The sequence below is a fragment of the Papilio polytes genome, unplaced genomic scaffold (assembly GCF_000836215.1).
Source record: "Papilio polytes unplaced genomic scaffold, Ppol_1.0 DF820711.1, whole genome shotgun sequence".
Taxonomy (NCBI): Eukaryota; Metazoa; Arthropoda; class Insecta; order Lepidoptera; family Papilionidae; genus Papilio; species Papilio polytes.
Window position 1 is genome coordinate 667,922 of NW_013528493.1, and position 23,380 is coordinate 691,301.

The 23,380-nt window shown below is 34.6% G+C and overlaps 1 protein-coding gene and 1 long non-coding RNA gene across 8 annotated transcripts in view; both read right to left on the reverse strand.

Annotated features, from left to right (window-relative positions):
* The window catches only part of LOC106110241 (protein-methionine sulfoxide oxidase mical3b), a 28,736-nt gene extending 10,214 nt beyond the window's left edge, over window positions 1-18,522 (reverse strand). For 2 of the 7 annotated variants that reach the window (XM_013291985.1, XM_013291991.1), the window contains exons 1-19: window positions 18,267-18,522; window positions 14,684-14,862; window positions 12,118-12,294; window positions 11,513-11,680; window positions 11,167-11,251; window positions 10,720-10,907; window positions 9,801-9,971; window positions 8,545-8,742; window positions 8,012-8,216; window positions 6,966-7,142; window positions 6,378-6,560; window positions 5,952-6,088; window positions 5,112-5,181; window positions 4,783-4,850; window positions 2,821-3,078; window positions 2,247-2,378; window positions 2,051-2,122; window positions 1,450-1,607; window positions 369-608 (exon numbers count right to left, since the gene is read on the reverse strand). In XM_013291985.1, the coding sequence (XP_013147439.1) occupies window positions 369-608; window positions 1,450-1,607; window positions 2,051-2,122; window positions 2,247-2,378; window positions 2,821-3,078; window positions 4,783-4,850; window positions 5,112-5,181; window positions 5,952-6,088; window positions 6,378-6,560; window positions 6,966-7,142; window positions 8,012-8,216; window positions 8,545-8,742; window positions 9,801-9,971; window positions 10,720-10,907; window positions 11,167-11,251; window positions 11,513-11,680; window positions 12,118-12,294; window positions 14,684-14,851 (2,855 nt within the window). In that variant the 5' untranslated portion in view covers window positions 14,852-14,862; window positions 18,267-18,522. Of the gene's footprint in view, window positions 1-368; window positions 609-1,449; window positions 1,608-2,050; window positions 2,123-2,246; window positions 2,379-2,820; window positions 3,079-4,782; window positions 4,851-5,111; window positions 5,182-5,951; window positions 6,089-6,377; window positions 6,561-6,965; window positions 7,143-8,011; window positions 8,217-8,544; window positions 8,743-9,800; window positions 9,972-10,719; window positions 10,908-11,166; window positions 11,252-11,512; window positions 11,681-12,117; window positions 12,295-14,683; window positions 14,863-16,404; window positions 16,509-18,266 lie in introns of those variants that run through there. The other 5 variants (XM_013291990.1, XM_013291989.1, XM_013291986.1 and 2 more) reach the window with 4 other exon arrangements.
* A 2,228-nt stretch (window positions 18,523-20,750) lies between these two features.
* LOC106110223 lies at window positions 20,751-23,343 on the reverse strand. The gene is made up of 2 exons (XR_001226067.1): window positions 22,937-23,343; window positions 20,751-22,755 (listed from the first exon to the last, which is right to left on the reverse strand). It is a non-coding gene; the product is annotated as an uncharacterized LOC106110223 (long non-coding RNA).
* Window positions 23,344-23,380: the final 37 nt, after the last annotated feature.

Here is a 23,380-nt window from a genome sequence, read left to right on the forward strand (position 1 = left end):
AAAAAAAATAAAAAAAACATACTGTATTAACGTACATAACACGTTAAATCTCAGAGGACCTTAATTCACATCACTGTTTTTGTGTCTTAACTAGAAACTTGCTTTAGGAATGCATAAACGATGCAGGACCGAATTTATAAAAGTGGATCCGTTTTTATTTCGTGACAAGTTTGTTTTTCATTATATCACGATGGCTTTAAAATAAAACTTACTTGAGATTTTCGTTATGATAAACCTAGAAAACAGTCTCGCACACTTTCGGAATACAATTTGAGTTGTGCTCGCTTCGTTACGCACGTCGTTGTCGTTGAGGCGTTTTGGCTTTTAATTTAGTCAACATCGGATATCGATTGTATAGGAAAACGTACCTAAGCCCTCCGGCAGGAGATGTTTCTGATGCCAGACAATTCCTGTCTGTCCATTCGTCTTCGTCGATTTCTCTCGCAGCAGCATCAGATAGCTCCAGGCTGATTCGCTCAGGGGTAGAGTGAACAGTTTGAGGTTTTGACGGCGGTGTCAAGATATTCACACTGTCCGGTACACATACAGTCACACCGGCATGCCGCAAACACACTAAACGATTACCGTATCGCTCCATAGCATAATTGCTGAAATAACAAGACATTATTTATGTATATATATATTTATGGCATTTGAGGTATTTAAAAGATAGTTTACAATAACATTGAAAGGAATTATATATTAGCTGTGGATTTATTCGCATAAAACTTTAAAAACAACAAAGGCCTTTGCTTTTGGCTAACAATTATCTTTATCATAGGAATCTAGTTTCTTCACTTCTTGTAGTTTTTGTTCCTTTCACGCGTGAAAATGTTTTCCGTTAGGTATTAACTATGGTAACAATTTTCATGAATGTAAAAGTTTCGATGGATGGATACACGTTTGTTAGTGTGTAGCCTTAACAGCTAAGCAGATCTCGATAAAATTTGGTATAGATGTAGAGCATAGTCTGGATTCTTCCAGACATAGGCTAAATTCTGCCCAGAAATAGTTATGGTCTCCTTGGAATCCATCATCAAATTCTGCAATGCTACAGCATATCTTATTAAAATTTGGCACAAATAGAAAACAATATCTGATTTAACACATGGAATACTATTCATCACCAAGATATAGTTTTTTTTTATATATCTGTGGCCATACATAAGACAATAAGTACATTTTTCTCAGTATAATTTATTACTATAGGTATAATCGCCAAAAAATGCTCTTTCATCAGGATAACGACAAGATTTTTTTTTATTTATTGAGTTCGAGGATTTCTTAATTAAATTACATGTTCTGTAAAGTAATGAAATTCCAATGCATACCCCTTTGTTAGGGGATAAAAAAATGTTAGATAATATGAAGAAAAAACAATCGATTCGGAAAAATAGAGGTGAGTGATAGCCGTTAAATAATTAGTTATAATAAAGAAAGAGACGTTACCCGGGTCTCAATACGGTGTTGCATACAGCGCATCTGAAGCACGACCTGTGCAGATGGAGGCCGTCGGCGATAACACCCTCGGCCGCGAAGACGCGCTGCCCGCACGCCACGCACTGGATACCTGACGCAGACGGGCCGCGCCAACTGCGCTTGCTTTGCTACAATCATTAATAACTTCGTCTGTATTCAAAAAAAATAATTGAAAATATAGCCTACTAGCTTTCGCCCGCGACACCGTCAGCGTGAAATTTAAAAAAAAACAAAAGTGAGCTGCCTATGTGTTCTCCCAGACTATCCTCTACATCAAAATCAAATTTCATCAAAATCCATTCAGCAGTTTAGGTTATAAACTGTAACAAACATCCATCCATCCATTCATCTAACCTTTCGAATTTATAATATTAGTATGAGATATTATTCAGCAATAATGTAGCTTTTTAATAGTGACAGAATTTTTGTAATCGGCGAAGTAGTTTTCGCGTTATTTCAATACAAATAAAAAAAACAAATTCCTCCTTATAATATTGAAATTGAAATTTATTGAAAACAGATTAATAATTAACAATAAAAGTTATAACCAATTAAAAGATAAATAACCAACCTTATCATGTGATTCAGCTTTTTCAGAATCAGGCTCCTCTTTTTTCACAAACTTGGTTGCTAATTTCGCTACCTGTAGAAAAATACAGGATATACAAAATAAGAAATATGCACGAATTTCTTTTTTCTTTTTTAAACGTCTCTACTAGTTATAACAAAAAATTTTCATACGACGTCATAATATTCAATCCACTTACCCTTTCATTACCCTGTTCGGGGCGACCCGAATCTTTCACCTTCTGGTTGAATTTGTTAATAGTTTCATCAATATCATCCCATTTCTCATCATTCTGGTCACCTTCTTTCAAGCGACGTTGGCGTTTAAGAAACTGTTGAGAATAATAGACAGATATAGTTAAAAATACACCAGTAATAGTTTCACTACACACACATTACAAGCAAAAGCTTGTAAAAACAAAAGCGGATAAAAATCCGCGAATAGGTCTGAGCGGAGTTAAAAAATCCTAATTAGTAGCCTATGTTTTTTCCAGACAATGTCCTACGTCGATACTTTGAGCCGTTCCGACATACGTGGTAATAAATATCCATTTATCTTAACATCTTAACTATCGCAATTATTATTTATTAATAAGATAAATTAATGTGTTCACTGTTACTAAAATAAAACCGTAGACAAAAAAGATTGATATTGTCGGTCATGTTTTCATACTATTCCCCATTTTAATATAGTATAAAGTAATATTATTACGACTACACTAGTAGGTGTTGTACCAACCTAAGTAGAAAATAATACTAAAATGTAAAACTCACTTCCTCTCTATCCCATTTGGGAACTTTCTCAGCAGCTTTCGGTTCTGGTCTACCGAGACGGTTTTCCATGATTTTCTTTTCAATTTCTTTGACGTTCCAATCATCTTTTTCTATTTTTCCAACTGATCGTATCAGATCTTTTGGTTTGGAAGCTTTAGGCATTGCAGTTGATGGGTTTGCGGAGAGTTCCGCAGCAAGACGAGCCACGTGGGCACCTCCGCCAAATGCCTTGCCTCCTCCCACCACTCTGCCCTCCTCCTACAACAAGCACATTACAATGGTAAGTTTATTTTAACAAAATTACTATTTTTTGTTAATAAATCAATCACTACGATCTCCTTAATTGTAGTTTGAAGATAAATGACAAGTATTATTGTAGCAAATACAAAAAATATCAAACATGTTAATTTAAATCGTGCTATACATATAGTTAATTCCACAGTTTCATTAATTTGTAATTTTAAATGTGAGAAACAACAGATTGATAAAGTTGTATTGTTTTATCATTCCAGAAGTACGGATATTTCACCGTATATAGTTTTAAGATAGCGGTACTGAAAAACTCTGATTACAGCATTACGTGATCGTTATTAAATTCATGCAAACACATTTAATATTTTACACATTTAACAAAATATTTTAAATTTCACATAAAATAAATCTAATCAGGAAAACTACCGGCAATGGTTAGTGTCATCATGCAAGCACACATTGGCACACAATGGCACACAATGACACACAAGGGCACACGCTTCTCACATAATGTTGCAACTGCTTCTCTAGCTTCTTAACACGCTCGTCAAAGTGCGGCGCGCTGGCCCTGTACTGCTGCAGGCCGTAGTCATGTTCGAGGTCTGCGGACGGAGTAAAGTCCAGCCGTGGCTCTGCTGCTAACATTTGTAAACTCTTCTCGAATCGTTGCTTCATTATCTCGCGAGCGGCTTTCCTTCTTCCAACACTTTTTGGTACCTTCGCTTGAGCATTTCTCTTCTCCATCATATCAGATACTCTTTGCATTCTAAAAGCCATATCGCCTGAGTTCCTTCTCTGCGGCGGTTCAGGACTATCTCGGGGCTTAATACCTTGAATGAGATCGGAAACTTTTTGTCTGCGCAGCGCCATTTCAGGATTGCCGATAGATTCCAGTCTTTTAGTACGATCAGGACTCGGCGTATCGCGACGCTTCCCTTCGATAATGTCCGTCATTCTTTGCAATCTCAGTGCCATCTCTTTGCTGCCGCTGGAACCGGACCGAACAGATCGAGATTCTGGACTAGCCGTGTGCCTATCTTTCCGGCCACCAAACATTTCGGCAATTCTTTTTGTATTGTACGAGCTTTCTAAACTGCCAATAGAATTAGAGCGGCCCGATAAATGTATTTCAGGGCTTTGTGAATATCTCCGTCGATTAAGGTCGATAACTTCCGACATTCGCCTCCCTTGGGGTATTTGAGTTTCTATAGACGTAGATCGCTGACTTTTTTCATTATCCGTGGAAGAAGATCTTATCAAGTCTTTCTTCTTTGGTTTTTCTAACTTTACAATAGTCGTGTCAGTATCTGTCGAATCATCTCTAAAAACGTCTGAGAAATCGGGTACTTTGATAGTGTCGCTGGCTAACCCTTTTAGTTTTCGTCTGGGTTTGGAGGGTTTTGGCTCAGCGCCTTTTTCTTGGAAGAAGTCGGTTAAATTGGATTGTTTTGATCCCTTTTGTTTAATTCGCGTATTCGTAGTTCCTTGGAGTAGGTAAGCGAGGGAATCTCTTACCATTCTTGGATCTGTGGAATCTTCGGTGTCGAATAATGCTAATATTTGCTCTTGTATTTGTTTCTGTTTCTCAGAGTGATCTACTTCGGTAGATATAGCATCGTGGCCTTCTATAAGTCGTGCTAGTTGTGTCATATCGTTAACATCTAATTTACCAATCCTTTTTCTAATATATTCGACGGGATCGTTACTTACTTGGGAAGAGCGTGTGGAGCGGCGTTTTCTTCTGGAACTTAAGGTAGATTTATCGAGTTCGGCTGCATCTGTTATAAAATAACACATATCAAAAACATAATCAACATAGTTTATAATTAAATTTTATCGATGTAATATATATTTAATCTCAAACAATTATTAGAAGGATTTTCACTCATTGAGGTTAATTGTAAAAAAAAACTAATATTTGTATAATCGAGGAAGATCTAAGGATCGATCGTTCGGATGATCACTATGGTCTATCTGAATATGATAACTAACATATGAAATGAAACTTCAACTTTTCATTAATGATTTTCATTACTTACTCGAATATACAGAAACCGAATGGTCCGTCGTATTTCGGGCATGCTTCTCTTTCTGTTGGCTTTTTTTGATCTAAAAAGAAAGCTGACATTATTAAAACTAGCGGGAGATTAAAAAGTATAACAGTACAGGTAAGGATATCCAAGTCAACGGCAACATTGACCGTGACGTGGCAATTAGAATAAATGAGGAATGGATGAAATGACAGATCACAGGGTAATATGCGACCCGCATACAAGACCGTCATAAGACCTGTCATGATTTATGGATCTGAATGTTGGGCAGTAAAAGGGACGGATGAAAGAATACATGTGGCAGAAATGCGAATGTTAAGATGGATGTGTGGGGTAACACGATTGGATAAGATACGAAATGAGTATATTAGAGGAAGTTTGGGAGGAGCCCCAGTGGTTGAGAAATTAAGGAGTAAAAGCTTGGCGTGGTATGGGTGTGTTATGAGTGTGGAGGTACACCGGTAGAGGTAGAGCTAGAAAGAGATGGATGGATTGCGTAAAAGGTAACATGATCAAGAAGATAAAGTAGGAGAGATGATGATGATAATGAGTCTAGGTAAGAATATCAATTGTGATATGAATTACATTTGTATGTTAAAAACTTTATACAACAAATACATCCAATAATTATAAATGCTAATAAAGTAAGTTATTTCAAAAGAAAGTAAATTTGGAAGTAAACACGGATTAATTTGTTTTGAAACAAAGATCTTAAATCAACTGATAATTCAAATATTGTTTGGATAGTTATAGGTACAAAAATCAGTTTTCAGTTTTCATGCCTCGAACATATAGAAATCATTAAATAAATATAAGAAGGTAATGTACCTGATCAAATACTTCATATTTATGATGTATGTGAGGTACTTCGCCTTTGAATGCTAGGTACACTCGAGACAAATATGAGCGCAGTTTCGCTTCGGGCACGTCGTACGTCGAGCCTGTATTCGGAAACGGCGTAATCCCTAAGGAATAGAAAATAAACGTTAAAAAATTAACGAATATTTAAGCTAGAAACAAAATTATGAATTATCATGTGTAATTTAAAAAAAATAGTCAGAAAGAATGCCATCATGTTTTGTTTTGTAAATAATACATAGCAAGACATAGAAATAAAGTCCCATTAAAGATTTTTTTTAAAGCTAGAATACTTGCAGATTCGAACATCATTAACACTAGATTTACCAGACCTGTCATTTTGACTGGTCGCACAACGTCTTTTCTAAATTCCTACTACATTACACAATTTATTACCAAACTCATGTTGTAAGACTTGATAGACAGCGTTGTGCGGGGCGCTGGGCGGCATCAGGTCTGGCCGGTAGCGGCGCACGAGGGCGGCGAGCGCCTGCGCCCCCGCCGCGCCCGCCAGCCCCGCCTCCGCACTCCCCACCCACGATATCAGCGCACCCTCAGATATATCCATCTCTGAAATATCTATTCCTATATTCTTATAACTAGCTTTAGCCCGCAACTGTCCTCCACATCAAATCAATAAACAGTACAAATATAACCTACTAGCTTTCACCCGCGACTCCGTCTGCGCGGAACTAAAAATCAAATAAGTAGGCACATAGGCATGTGTTCTTCCAGACTATCCTCTACATCTATGCTAAATTTCATCGAAATCCGTTAAGCCGTTTAGGCTACAAACTCTAACAAACATCCATCCATCCATCTAAACTTTCGCATTTATAATATTAGTAAGATATGATGTTACTCAGTGACGACGTATATTTTCAAAGGTTTGAAATCGGCCCAATAGTTTTTGAGTTATTTCAATAAATACAAAAATACAAATCTATCCTTTTTTATATTACTATAGACTAGTATAGTACATACCGCGGCGTCGCTTCCTACTCCCGATGGGAGTTTCTAACTGGAGAGCTTCATCACAGTCATAGAACGATGTAACTCGATGCGGTGTTACTGCAGTTCTGTTTAAGTTCGGGTACCGCGTTCCGGGGTCTAATGTGTAACCCCCAAAATCACGGTGTAAATTCTCAGGAGTTGTTTGTGCTGTAACATATAGATAAATAAATAAATAAATAAAAAATAAATAAATAGTAATCGATTTATTTCAGATGACAAAGAAGATATAGAATTAATTATTGGATTCGCTTCATTTTTGTGCAATTTCAATAAGTCACATTTGGCACTTTATCGAAATTTAACGATGTAAACTGTTGTAAAATCGTTAGACTCTGCTCTTTGCTGGAAAAATGTCTTGAAAAGTTACAACTAAACAGATGCATTTGTTTCCAAACTTCGATTCTATACTGTAATATTTTCAATAACACATGATTACAATGTTGCGTCAGTGAACTTTCTTTTTAAATACTGATAAATATATAAAAAACTTGGATTTTTCATAACTGACTCAATTAACATATACGTTTGAAGATTCGTCGTCGATTCACTTTAATTGATGTATTCAAGCAGGTTATCTCACTATGAAGCTAAAATTGATAGACGTAATTGTGATGTGATATTTTAAATTTGTACTTTTAAACAATTTATTTAATGAATACTATCGTTTTTAAACTCAGACCAACACTTCTCGTCAGGACTCAGGATCGCGCGCGAATATCAATCCTCCTAATGACATTGACAGCTGTCAGTTAGAGATGTGACGTTTATGCCAATAATCTAGTGTTGCACCAATTCTATAGCGCGGTACTAATACTTAGAATAAAATGTAGACTATAAACTTTGTACTGCTTTAAGTTCTTTATATTAAATGTAATAGAAACCTAAAACAAATACTAGCAAATGTTATGTACTCCAGTATTTACATATATTTAAGAAATAATACCTTAAACTAAATAATTATAAGTGTATAATATATATGTTGTGGTTGTACTTAAATAAATAAATAATTAAATTACCCAATAGTCGGTATATAGATTCCCTTTCAGCTATAACTTCTAGGGGATGTGGTGGTGGAGTTTGTCCCCAGGAGCGCACGGCCCACGCGGCGTCCAACGCTGACAGGAAACCTCGAGCGCAGCCAGACCCAGTCGGCCAGAAAGGTTCTAGAAGACTGTCCCCCACCAACTGGCAAAGGAGACGTTTACCTTGACGCTCGTATACCTGGAAATTTAAACGGTTTATTACACTCTCTTTATTGTCTAGCTGTACCCATACATTCATCCGCATCACATTAGAAAAACTTAATTTTATGATTTACATTTCTTTGAATTTCATATATAATATCAAAATTCAAATGCTCAAATAACAAAGAATATATAGTTTTAGATTATATAGTTAACAATTACTTGTAATTTGCAGCAAAAAAAAGGAGTTACTCAATTCGTCTGTATATTTTTTACTTTCCCATTAATAATCAGTGTCTTATTTTCACAAAGAAAACGCTGATTTCATACCGATATACCTGATAGATATTGCGTATTGTACTTACAATACTGGCATTCTCAGCGGCGTACATAGAGGTAAAATCGAATAGTGCGACATCGGGCTCCCCGTAGTGGTTAAGAGCGAAGTCGTTGAGGGGCAGCTGTCCGTCGGTGGAGAAACGAGCCGCTTCCTGCGCATATCGCATCAGTGCACCGCGCTCCACATTCTCCACGCTCAACAGGCGAGACACTTCTGCATAATCCTGAAATATTACATGCATATTGTTAAGAAAATCAGTAGTCTATTGCCATACGTCTCGTCCCTACAACTGTCAATGTCATTCAGACGTATTGGAATAGCGCGCAATTCTGGCAGGGGTTGATACCCAATCTAATTACGTTGTTACAGTTATGTCCTTACAATATAGTACAGTCGCAGATATATGCGGTATTCACTTCAGAAAAAATTGCCTTATTCATTGCAACGAGATAAACTCCGCCTCTTCCTATAAATAATTAAATAGAAATCAGAGCAAACGAAGGGATAATAACAAGAAACTAGCCTTTTATTACTAACCGCCGTTTTTTCTACAGAACAATTCGTAAGCTGTGTTGTATTTCATGTGCGCCGAGTCTCATTTCAAAATGTACAAACGATTGTATCTTTTAAGTTAGAACACCACCAGTTTCATCGACTATACACTCAATTATAATTTTATATATTTGCAAAGTTTCGACAAAGTATTTAAATTAATGTGGTGTACAACGGTAGAGGGAGACCAAAGAAAGTATGGAGGAATTATGAATGGATGGATATGAAGGCTGATGTATGAGCAGCATAGTGTCGTCCCTACGTAGGGACAGGGGCATGTTGATGATGATGACATTTTCAAAATTTCAGAAACATATATACACCATCAGTTTTTGAAAATATGATTGTATACTTTCAACCATGAATATATGCTAATAAGAAATAGTGATATCTACACATGTGCAGATAATTATACTGATTTCAACAGTATATTTATTTGATTAATTGTATTTATTGCATACTAGCTGATGCCTGCGACTTCATCCACGCAATGTTAAAATAAAAAGTAGCCTATAATATGCCGGCCTATACCCTATAGTGAAAGTTCGGTCGAAATCGGCCCACCCGCTTCGGAGATTACCCGGAACAAACGCGGTTTGTGGACAGACAGACAAAAACTTTAAATGCGATTTTCGTTACCAGTAACGGAAATACAAAAATTTTAATTTTTTTTACATCACAAACAGTCACTACAATTTTATTATATGTATATATTTTGAATCTACTTACATTTAATAAAACTCCCTTGTTCAATAGACTGTGCTTTTTCGCCGTCATGACGAAGTAGTGTGTATCATCTTTGTAGTAGACAATGTTCTCAAGATCGATGCCAGTTACCTCAAAGAGTTCTTTGAAGAATTTCTGATTAAAAATAAAGGCGACCCCGCTTATTTCCGGCACCTGAAAAAATGCTATAGTGATCTAGCTGCCAATATTAACAAAGACCATAGTTAAATATAACACTTATTTGAATCATAAGTTTTTTTACCAAAACCTTATTAAACACGACGTATATTGTTTGTAAATTATCGTATAATTAATATCATTCTAGTACAATCAACATTGTTTCCAGATAAAGCAAACAGCAAACTATGAATTTTTGTTTGCTTTGTCAGTCATTTAAAAAACATATAAATATATTAGAATTTGGAGCCGGAGGCCCAACTTTGATCTCTTTTCCTTCCCACCCTTTTTCTCATAAGAATAGGATGATAAGGGAACGTGGATTTGACGGTGGAGGAGACGCATAAGAAGGGGAAATATCCTCTTTATGTGCGTCTCCTCTTCTGTCGATTAAGGGCAACGCATCTGCTATTGCGAAAATCTATTGGCAGTTGTCGCTTCGCCATTTTGGTGGATTCAGGTGGCCGCTTGCTCGTTTGCCACTTATGGTATTAAAAAAAAAATAGAAAGTGTTAGGTAGACATTCTTATTTAGCTATTAGCTATTCATCTACTAATATTTCTTTTACCATTCGAACTAATGTCTAAGTTTGTGCTAGGATATGGTTTACAAAAATAGTCGAATAGCGGGTTTCGAACCCTAGAGCACGTAATCGGTAATCCGTGGGCCTGACCATTATTGGCGTTTAAAGTGGACCTCCTAACTTAACTGTTATAGTTAAAAAAGTATAGTTAAATGTATTTACCGATGCTTCTTGTTCGCTGTGTCTATTAATGAAGTTAGCGGTGATAGCCATAGCTAGCTTGCCACGGAACTCTTTACGTTTGAATCCGTGCAGCGTATTACGTTTTCCATCCGCACCGACCAGCGCATCAAACTCATACTGCGATACAGGGTGCTCGGCCGGCGACACACGCGCCCTCCAACCAACCCCTGGAAAGTACATCAGATAATATAGGTCAGAATATGATAAATGTAATATTTTTCATGTAGTCATCATAATATGACCAAAAGAAAGATTTTCATTATTCTTTCTTTTTTTTTCATTTAATTTCATTTCATTATTAACTCATGACTCAACGCGATGTATATGGAAGCTAACGAGCGTCCAACTGCCCGGTGATTCGGATATCACCCAATCTCTACGCAAGTATGAATTTAGGTAAAGGCAAATAGACAAATATCAACTTACTCTCACCATGCCGAGTGATACTTGGCTCCAATAGCTCCTCAAAACTGACACCTTCGTGCAATTCTACGCCAAGCAGTAACGCTACCTGTAAGCCATTTCAACATATGTCAATAAAACCTCTTTATATATCACGAGCCCTTCCCATGCATCGTAAGCGTAGGTGTTTTTACTATAAAAAAAGGGTAATTCAAAAGTACGTTGATATTGCCGACATCTTACATAACGAAGTGTGTGTTTACGCTATATTATAGTATAGTATAGATATTTCCTTTTTACTGATTATTTATTGACCGAAACATTTGTTAATATCAAGGTAAATGAACTAATTTATATTCGCGTTACATACCTTCATAAGAATGCACTGCAATTGTCGTATGCTGATATGGTCAATGGAACCTGCGCAAAATTTTCCGAAGAATTTCTTAGCGCCCAGAGCACGCAGATCTTGTATGACGAACGGCCACAGATGCAGTACATTATTACGTGACATCCGATCACGTTTTTCTACAACGACCTGTTAGTACGTCAACTTAATTAATAAATTTTCTTGGGAATAACTCTACGAGACAGAAGTCAGCCTTCCTTTGCAAGCGCTACATTGGCTATGTGCGTGGCAATGAGAAAACGACCCCCCTCGAAATAATTAACAGTCATAGTTCGTTTTTGTTTTCCAATCAGATTTATTAAAATTACAATAGAGTATGAGACCTATCCTTTACTTTTAAAAAATTAAAGTGCCAATTGCTGTTTTCATTTAATATTTTACAAAATACGTTTTCATCTATCGTTGTAGCAAGTTGAAAAAAAATCAATCGGCGCCATTTCAATATGCCTTAATACTATATTACATATATGTTTTAATAAAGATAGATAATAAGAGATGTGAGATTTTAGGCATATAAAAACTTTCCCAAATTAGTGTAGAGGAGGAGAAGATATTGGATATGTTACCACTTTAGCTCCTAAAAGTTGGCACTCAATAGCCACTCTTAAGCCGCAGGGCCCTGCGCCGATGATGAGGACTTTCGTCTGCGCGCATATCCTGCCCTTGCCGTACACCTTGTGGTTCGCTCGCAGATCGAACTTCTTGAACAGAGCTTGAGCCTTCCATGAATTTGCCAGTTTAGCCTGCAATGTATACGAAACAAATAATGTATAAATTGAACATTAAATGATGTTTGTTTCAAAACTAGTCAAAATCGCCACTAAATTTAGACCCAATAGGAATAAAAATTGATTATCACATTAACCGAAACATGACCGTCCAACAGCCAAAAACTAAATGCACCGTACCGAATGGTTATTTCACCAGACCACGACCCCACAGAAGACGGGTATTAAGTAGACCATTTTTTTTAAATAATTAACCAGTGTTACATCTGATGAAAACTACCTATCCCACCCTCTTCTATCAAGGAACTTATAAGATTTTTTCCTGGCCATGTAGAGGTAGTGAATGGATGGAGGGAAGAAAGTTGAACGAGGCGATGAGACGACAGCCCAATAACGGAATATATATATATATATATATAAGAAGATTTGCATCATCAAGAAAAGCAAACTCTGTTGCTGCCTACTGGACGTACATTTTGTATTTTAATAGATCTAACAATAAATTAATCCGCCCCAAATTCGCACATCAATCAGCAGGTTATCTGAAATATGCACAAAAGCAGAAAATCGCAAGCGCGTCGCTCAGCTTCAATAGAAAATGGAGCTTGATTAAAAAGCTTAGTTAAGCTAGATCGCAGAGGAGACAGCATTGCATAGTATATAAAACCATATAAATTTCACAAAGTATTTATCGATCATTCCTATTTTAGGCTAGGATTAATGTCCATGTTGCAAAAAGTTTCACCATATCTGGCTAATTTCATAATTATTAGATTTTTAAGACACCATTGCTCTTTGGCTTTTTTAAGATTTCCACAGAAATATCTATCAGTTTCATAAAGATCTGTACATAAGGAAGCATATCAAGGGCAACATGTAAATATTAATGTTGATTTATTAAAAAAAACAAAGGATATATTCAAAGATATTCAAATATAGGAAGAAGGTACAGTCAGCTCGACATCGTCATGTCAACATACTATTTACGTAAAATTTATAGCAAGAGAGCGTTGGCAAAAATAAAATCAAGTGTACACTTAACAGAATAACAATCGGCCGAGCGAGCATTATCGCAACTGATAAGCATCACGTCATCATTAAACAATTAGTGATAGCGCAGCAATGCAAATGACTTTGACGAAAGTTTCAGTACACCCTAATACATATTATAATTTTCTTAATTAAGCTATCGCATAAGCCGTATCTACCGACCCTCTATAAAAGAATATGTATCGGATGACATATAAGTCTTCAAAGTCGACAAATCATTCATTAATTTCATATACAATTCAAAGAGCAGACAAGCAGCATGGATCATATTACGGTAAATACAGAGAACCATAATCATCTGCTTTTCACTTTCGTTTTTAATTATGGAAAGTAAATATATTACATCATAGTGTAATTGTTGGTAGTCAGAGTTGACGCAACGTAGTGGCGACTTTGAACATTTTATTTAACTAACTGAACTAAACCCAGAGTGCGTTCAAACCCGAAGTCATGATACGGTCACAAATCTAAATAATCAAAAGGCGTGACATGTTATTAAACTCTCATTATAAAAGAAAAGCATTTTTATTACACCTTTTCTGGCATCATAAGAATGTTAAGTAGTTTAAACACGTATCGGGACATAATTAAAAAACACATTTTCTGGACTGAACAGACATATCAAGATACTATATCAGGCTAAAATTAATACCAGTATATTTTATTTATAACAAAAATATAAATTGAAAAGTTGTGATTAGTCATATTAATTTTTAAATGTTGTATGATTTGAAGTGTGACCATCAGATAATTTAATAACTAAGAAAAAAACATTAATTACGCGGCGCGGCACAAAATATCGTTAGAAATAAATACATTCGCGTCGAACTATTCGATACATTTTTTTAAAAATATACGTGAAGATGATTAGTCTATTTTGAAATAAAACTCGACGCTTATATCTGAATTGTTTTGCTCTCCAGACATGTTGTTTATCAAGTAACCGTGAAAACTCTGCAATAATCCCAACACGCGGATTTTTGTGGCAACGTGCCAAAATCATGCAAATAGGAGAGAGTGTTTAAACGGTTAACACTGATTTATGTTTTCGTACTATTCTCCGTTCCGCCGCGTTGGACGTAAGTAAATAATTAGTTTCGTGAAACGATGCTTAACTTAACATAAAAATTATTTTGAACTAGTTTATTAAAGCTAACACTTTCGTGTTACTAAATTACTGATATCTCCTTAATTTTTTGGCTTTACTTAGATCTAATTACTCATATAGTCATAGCAATAAGTTGTACAAGTGGCCTCTTCTAATAAACTCGGCATTTTACTGATGCAAATAATTTATAAAACATTTGTCTTATAATGCTATCTCTTAATAAAAGAATTAAATCTAACCACAAACCTTTATTTTAGGGTAGAAGTCGGGCAATCTGTTCGGTTTCAGGTTGAGGGTATTACATATTTCTCGATGTAACGCCAAGATTTGTTTCATAGTTCCCGCTGAACAAAAGTGGTCGAACATTTCTGCGGCGAGGGCGCACTCAGGAGGTGTTACTTGTGCTCGCATCATTTTGATACCTGCTGACAATTAAACAAAACTTTCATTACACAAGCTAAAATCATTAATGATTCATCCAACAGTGCAACGAACTTCCCAAAATCTACAATTTATATTACAACGACTTACTATACAACAAAAGCACACTTTCAACATCGTTATAGAAAAAATAAACATTATTGTAAAAGGATGAGAGTTCGTGGAAGACGAAGGCTGTGCTTCAACCAGTTCACCGCGAGTGGCTTTTTATGGCACAGGTAGCGACGTTGGGCACATTTTTGTACAAAAATGGTATAATATTACGTGTTCTTTTTCTTTGTCTCTAACCAATAAGTATTCAGGGTTTTGTTTCTTTTTATTCAATTAAAAGGATTATTGTTATTTTTTATAACTCGCCACACCCCATTATAATACACATACTTATCTTAATAATATTAAAAATGCGAATGTATTGATGGATATTTGTTATTACGTATCTCCACAACCGCTTACCGGGTTTCGCTGAAATTTGGCACAGATGTAGAACATAGTCGCGACGGAGTCGCGGGCAACAGCAGGTTATGTAATATTTATGCCAACAATATAAGTTAACGGAAAACTTAAGCTAAAAATGTTATACAAAGAAAGGGAAGATGCGGTAATTCAATCCAACATCATCAAGTGCTCAGCTGCAAGCGATTATGATCTTAAACGTAAGGCAATAGAGGTACTGCTAGTAAGAGTGCAATTACACCAGTCAATGATCTCATAAGGATTGTCACAAGAGGCAGCTTAATTGAATCCATACATATGTTAGTCCCTATTATACACTGTGATAAGATATAGCTTTGTAAGCAAATAAAAAGTAGCCAATGGAAGTGGCAATATGTTGAACCAATATACCAAACATATTTAAACATTAAGGAGTGAATATAAGTTATGGATCATTTACACCATTTAACAGTTGGTACTAAATCAAATGTATAGGGACACTATTTTGTCTTGTTCATCATTGCATATACAGTGAACTATCTAGTGGATAAAACTTAATTAATCGGTTGTATGCAATGCACATGGCATTGACTAACAGGCAGTGCCTTACTTATCCTATTATGACAATTACTCATTTTAATAGTGACTTGGAAATATCTTTTAACTTATGAATACTCTAACAAATGTGTACTAGTTAACTAATTGTTTCAAGAATGCTTAGTTATTATTGTGTACAAAATGCAATAAAACAACACACACTTTCACCATTATGAACATACCTATGTAATACACATTCACAAACTGATCTTTATAAAAATTGTATTAACCTAAAGATCACACATGTTATTTTAATTGCCCCTAGTCATCTTAAATATTCCGATGTTTAATTGTCCTGATGTAAGCTTATATCTATAAAACTACTCAACAGATTTTAATGCAGTATTTTGTTATTAGACAGAGGAATTCATGGAATTTTAGAGATTTCTAATGTGATGTAAATCAACACTTTTTTTAGCTTAAATTGTAATTAAACAAAAAATAATTAACTACTTAGTAGCTTAGACTTTAAGTTAGGTGAAAAAGCTAGTTTTGACCTTTTAAACTTCACATGTACAAAGTCACAAGCAACAGCTAGTAGATGAATATAACAACTCACTCTTCCAAATTGATAAAGGAAAATGATAGAGACATAAAAACCTGTAAATAATTATTAGTTAAGCAAATATTTTCTTCCTTTCCCAATATTTGTTTACAAAATAATTAGCACAAACTCGTCATATCTTCAGAAAATACTATTGTTTGAAATAAGGGAAAGATAACAAACATACTTTTATCTTCTTCAGATAATGCAATAATGATAGCTGTATTATATCATATCATATAAACTATTAATTAATTGCAAAATTTTTGCTGAAATTAAAAACATAGAAATGATAGCTACCATCTTGTGGCTATTACTATGAGAAATACCAATGTTTAATTAAGATAACAAGGTGGTGAACATAATAATCTTCATTAAAACATAATTTATAATGAAACAAAGAAAACTCTTTTACAAAATTACAGGTTAATTGTCAAAATATTGAGTAATAACAAGGCTTTTTAAGTCTAGGTGACTACATATATATATATATTACTCGTTTTAGTATTATAAATTCAAAAATTATCTTGGATAGATGGATGTTTCTTAGCGGGTAACTCCAAAACAGCTTAAAAGATCTTGATGAAATATGGCACAGATATAGATTACTGTGTGGAATATTGCATATGCAAATAAATATGTTTTTGAAAATTCTTGCATAGTAAAGTTGCTTGTAAAAGTCAATAAACAAAATTTGAAAATAAATAAAGAGGTAAAATTTCAATCCCACTTTTTACAAAATACTATTTATAAATTATTAAGTATTAATGTAGAAAAAACAATAAGCCTTTCCAAATATCTCCCACTTTACTACACTTGAGTGAATAATAAGAAATTAATGACACCTCTTTTGTCAATTTGGTTTAGTATTAAAGAGGTGACAATGGAATTGAAATACACATAAACCCACTTTAAAAAAAATAACTTTTCCACAAACTCCTGGTCGGTTAAACAAAAATAAATTTATATCTTAAAGAACTTGCAAAACTTTGACCAAATTCTTTTGATACAACTTTGTTTTTTCTACAGTATAGTAAATAAATCAAAAATCACAAAAAACATTATTTGTAATTATTTAAAATAAATTTTGTTTCTTAAAAATAATATGTGCTTATTCTTATGCCCGATTTAACACAATGTGCAATGAATGTTGTGATCAAATAATGTACTGAGTAATATCTGGCAAAGTTCCAGTGGCACCACTAGCTCTAGTTAGAAATACCAAAGAAAATTAACTATTCACAACACAAAAAAAGCAATTTTTTTCCTTCAAAATGTTGTTTAAAACAGAACTGGTAGTTATACTATATTAAAATTAATCTTAAAATTTTGTTGATTAGTAGTTAAAACGAAAAGGTTACAACAATTAATTAAATAAGAGTATCATTAAATTAATAGACAAGACAAAGATCTTTTAAAAACATGACAAACATTAAACTCTAACTCCCATGTTATACAGTTTGCTAAATTCGTATTCAGCGCACTAAAATATCTGCCTTCGAAAAGTGTGACACACTTATAGGTGAACAGACTGCAATATATATTTAGACAAAACTGACAATACTAATACAGCTACTAATTTTAAAAGTGCTTAATTTCGTAAGGACCACAATAATATAAAGGTAGAATCGTAAACAATCTACAAGCTATTCCTTAAATACAATACGACAAACGTTTTGTCTTTCACAACTGGCTGGAGATCATACTATAAACATTACAAAGAAAGGAATCACTAACACACTTAAATCTATTAAATTTACAACAAATGTAAAAAAGACTTTTATAAAGTTAAGTTATACATAGATACTGGCTTACTTTTAGATGGTTTCAGGAACAATTACATCTCGACTTTCATGTGTTATTACTTTTTAATCAGGTAGCCAAGTCCAGGCAACTCCGTGAAGTTAGCCACCTCACTTTACCTTTTTTTTTTACTTCTTTTTATGCAATTCGTTTGAAAGGGTTTGAGAGAAAGGACCTTTCGTTTGAGAGTTCCTACTTTCTCCGTAAAAGAAATTTCAATTTTTAGCATGAAGTTGGTCACCACACTTCATTCTTTTTAATTTTGAATTTTGAAATCGATAACATTCGTATCGATTATAATTTTTTCCGAATTCAAAATGAAAGTAACATAAGTATTTTTTTCCTCTTAATCTCTCTCAAATGATTCCCTAGCATTTGCAAAAAAAAAAGAGGTGAGGGGGCTAACTTCACAGAGGTTGAACTTTGTAACCGGCCAGCATTAAATAGCTACTATACTCTTTGCTACTAGCACAATGTCACGTTTCAAAATTTAAAAATAAGTTAAAAACAAACCGAATTATCACAAATTCTTTTCGTGTTTTCCACTTTTTTGTGTAATGTTGTGTTTTCTAGACCCTGATAGTGCTTCTCTCATTGTTATTGGGATAATTATCTCGGACACTGTATTATGTTTACTCACGAAACCCAACCCCGGTTCAGTTTTCTGGACTACGTATACGAAAAAATACCGAAAAGCTTACGATTTTGCTGTTAATTCGAGTGTTAAACAAAAGGTATGCTTACAGTAAAATCGAAATGATAAGCAAATATGTAGAATGTACCATAAAGTTCCAGTTGCATCCATATACAGTTTACTATGTCAACGAAGCTGCGGGGGGTAATTAGAAACCCATACTATGGTGAAAATTATAACTCAGATAGGCCTAGAATACCAACTGCCCGCGGCTTAACTCATTCACAGATTGCTAGTGAGCTGTGGACGGACTTGTAACATATAGTAATTTTATTGTGCTTTCCGGTTCTCTGCATCATTTCCCTAAGCCTGGCCGTTAAATAGTAAGATTGGAAACCTGGAAAACGCTGTTCGAGGATATCACTATAGAAAATGGAAACATGTATTTAACCAATTACAGCGGTTAACCAATAAACATTTAATTCCAACTTTGGGTTTCTATTTTAGCAGATTTTACATTGCTCCCAATATATGTATATACACATTTGAGTGAGTGTGGGTGTCTGCTTGTGAGGTAGGGTGTCACTCATTTGCCATCTCTTGAACTGGGTGAAGAAATAAAAAACAAATGGCTGTGTCACTTTTATATCAGTGTATACAGGAAGATTTTGAACGGTTGGGTAAACAGCTTTGTGGAGTTAGAATATTTGCGTTATAAACTATTGGGTGGATTTCGAACCTTTGAACCGCGGTAACCTGTGTTTGGACTTGTTTTGATGAGGCAACCCTATTTCATTGCGGGAGGAACATTAATATCTACATGTTGAGGATACTTTTAACAAGAAAATAAGAACCCAGAGGCTCATGATGGACCCCTAGGCCCTAGTTGCTTGATTCTGATAAGGCAACCCTATACCATTGTATTGTATATATTATGATCTGCATATTAAATTTGAGCGGAAAACAGAGGCAGAGGATGAAGACCTAGACCCTAAATGCCCCTAAATGCTTGACTGATTTCACTGATGCCCCCTAGACCCTAAATGCTTGACTGATTTCAAGGTGGCAATACCTGCTTTAACATCTTAGCACAAATGGGCTGGTACTCCCGGGGTAATACCACGACCACACAGAAGACAGGCGTGAAATGGCAGCAATACCATGTTTCGTCTGATGAGTGTGGTGCCGGAGGCCTAATTTTAGTCCCTTTATCTTTACCACCCTTTTCTTATAAGGAGAGGATGTGAAGAGGAATTGGATTTGACAGTGGAGGAGATGCATATTAAGGGGAACTATCCACTTTATGTGCGACTCCTCCTACGTCGGCTAAGGGTAGGCAACGCATCTGCAATTGCAGATGTCTATGGGCAGCGGTCGCTGCGCCATTTTGGCATATTCAGTTGGCCGCTTGCTCGTTTGCTACCTTGTTTAAAAAAAAAGTGTGAGGTGTAATTCGATTCACATACATTTCCAGAGTGCGGCAGGAGTATTTTTAGTGATGATAGTTTGTTTTTTATCAATATTATCGATCTTTATTACATACTTTTGAGAATCTTTAAACCCTATACCTTTGTCATAGGAACATATCTTCATTTTGAGTGTAATTTTATCAGGAAACTTGATAAGGGTAATTAATCTCTATTTGGTCTGGTGACCGGTGGTGATTAAAAGGTGATTTTCCTCCAAAAATTGACCACTTCAGATATCAATAAAACATAGCCTTGCCAGGCTAGGATTAGGCAACCCGGTTACAATATATTTAAAACATATGAATTTGAATTGGTAACACAAGATGGTCGTGCAGATAAATCATTTTAAAACAAAATTTAGTGGGATCCAGATTAAAATAATTGACTACGCTGTTTTACATTAAATTCCTTTATTAAACGTACAATTAGGTATACTTATTCTACGATACATGCATTGCAAACAAAGATATTTATTTATAGAACTACAAGGACCCTGTGGCAGTTGGAGGACGAAAAACCGACACTAGGGCAGTAGTATAAGGTAGGGGAGATAATGATGTTAATTCTGAAATTATATATAAAAAAGTACAAAGTCTACCTTGTATTTGGTTGTATAATATATCCATATAAAAATAGTAAACAATTACTACGGGCACACAGGTCGTAATTTGCAAATAATGAGCATAGTTTTTATGTCAATAAACTGCCATAATGTTATGAGGGATGAATCGAATGTTAATAGAATGTTATTTATGAGTTTGGAAGGGTACACCAGTAGAGGTAGACCTAGAAAGAGATGGATGGATTGCGTGAAAGGTGACATGATCAAAAAGGAAGTGATGACTAAGATGACATATGATAGTGTTATGTGGAGGACAAAAACCTGTGGCGCCGACCCTACTGCTATAAGGATCTTAGTAGCTCTATAAATCAATGTAAAAGGCTAGGTTGAGAAGAGAAAATTAACAGCACTTTCCATCTTACAATTAAAATATATGTAGTAATGTTGGAGTATCTGTATATAACAAAGAAAAAATCTAGGATTTGCGAATACAATATCATTACCTTGCTGAAAACAAGTCTTCACGATTTAAAAAAAAACACGTTTTTAACTTCAATAAATTAATCAAATTGGAACACTTTCTTCTGTTAAAGATAGTGTTCAATCAGAAATCAATCAAATTTTAACTTCAATAAAATTATTACTAAAATCACATTAACCAATAATTTAATCAAACTGTTACACTTTCTTCTGTTGAAGAAAGTGTTCAATTGTATATTAATCATATCACATTAAGCAAACTAATTAATAATTTAATCAAATTGAACTCTTCATTTAAAATGTTTATTTGTGCAGTATTGCAGTCTAACAAACGTACTGTACTGCGATGTTTTTATTTTATACTATTCCTTCCTATTCAATAGAATGTATAGATGGATACAGATTATATAAAAAAGTAGTTATTATTTATTACAAAAAAAAAGACTACAGACCAAATGGCTTCATTAAAAAGAACGAAGATGGTCGCCACAATGATAAAAGAATTAGGAGGTTTGCATTCAGTTTTTTTTATTTTCTTTTTCTCATCTTTTTTTCTTTTTTTTTTGTTTTTTTTTTTATTCTTCTTTCTCATAAATATATCTTAATATTATTTTTTGTATTCACTACTATATTAAAATCACATGCAGACAATAAGCGTTATATTCGTGCCTCATTAATAATCAGAGAAACCTGAGGCATTAATTATCATATGTAAAATGGGGTACAGTGTCACAAGCCAGAATAAAACGACAAAAATGTAAAATCAACCTTAACAAGCGAAAGCGCTTTTTCGTATGTACTGTTCTGTTAACTTACAGTTTGTGCGAATGGAACGATGTAACTGTCGAGCAACATTTGTTTTGTTTTAATTAAAATTATTTTTTGTTGGTTTAATATTTTAAATATAACTTATTCTTAATGTACTTGTCTAATATACGATACGCCAGTTAAATTTATTTTTAGGACTTTACAATATTTGAGCACATACTGCGTGATTGTGAAATATCTTAACAAAATAGAACCTCTTACTGTAAAGTAGGGTTACATTGAGAGTGATTGAATATTAGCGTTGAATTACATCTAGTTTATTTATCCTGTAACACTGATCCCGCAAGGCGCGTCGATCGTAAGGAAAATATTTAAGTCTTTTATCTTTAATACTAATATCCTATTAGGTATGGCTTTAGAATACCTCTATGAATCCATATTTGATATCAAATCTTTTAATTCTGCATCAGAGAGGTTTATTTCTAGTTCTACGCCGGACAAATCACGATTCTCGTGCTTAATTATATCTAGTAACTGTAGAGCATGTTTGAGGCACATTGACCGCTGCGCCTCTCTTAATCCTCGCACCTATAACATAAAAGAAAATGTGTAAACAATTAAACAAAAACCCGATAATAAAAATAATAGTCCAATGTCATTTGTTAACTGGTGGTGGTTATTTACATTGTATGATAAAAGTAATAAGTAACAGCCTCCTAATTTTATTACAAAAAAGTCTATGGAAATGGATTACTCTAGACACACTTACTTTAGAGAGAAACAACGTAAATCGGCAGAATTCACACTCGTCTTGATCTCTAATATTCCACGCGCCAGCGGGCCGCCTGCGGGTACGCTTCGTTTGATTTTTTTGAATCTGCTAAATATATTTATATTAATTAATAGCTGTTCCCGAGATTCTTCGTCCGCATAACTATATAAATACTTTTTTTTTGTGTTCACACTCTGTAAAACTTTTATTTGCAAATGTAAAAACTTAATAATGACAACGAATTTATTCACCCCCTAAATTGAAAAAGTGTCTTAAGTGCAGGGATTTTTATTAAAAAAAAATATTCAGAATACTTTAATAAATATTCAGCTAATACATACAGATGCGTGGCCGGCCTTTAAGGAAATGATAGGCTCGCTTCTTGAAGGACCCTAAGTCGTATTGGTTTGGAAATACCGCCGAGGACAGACCGTTCCACAA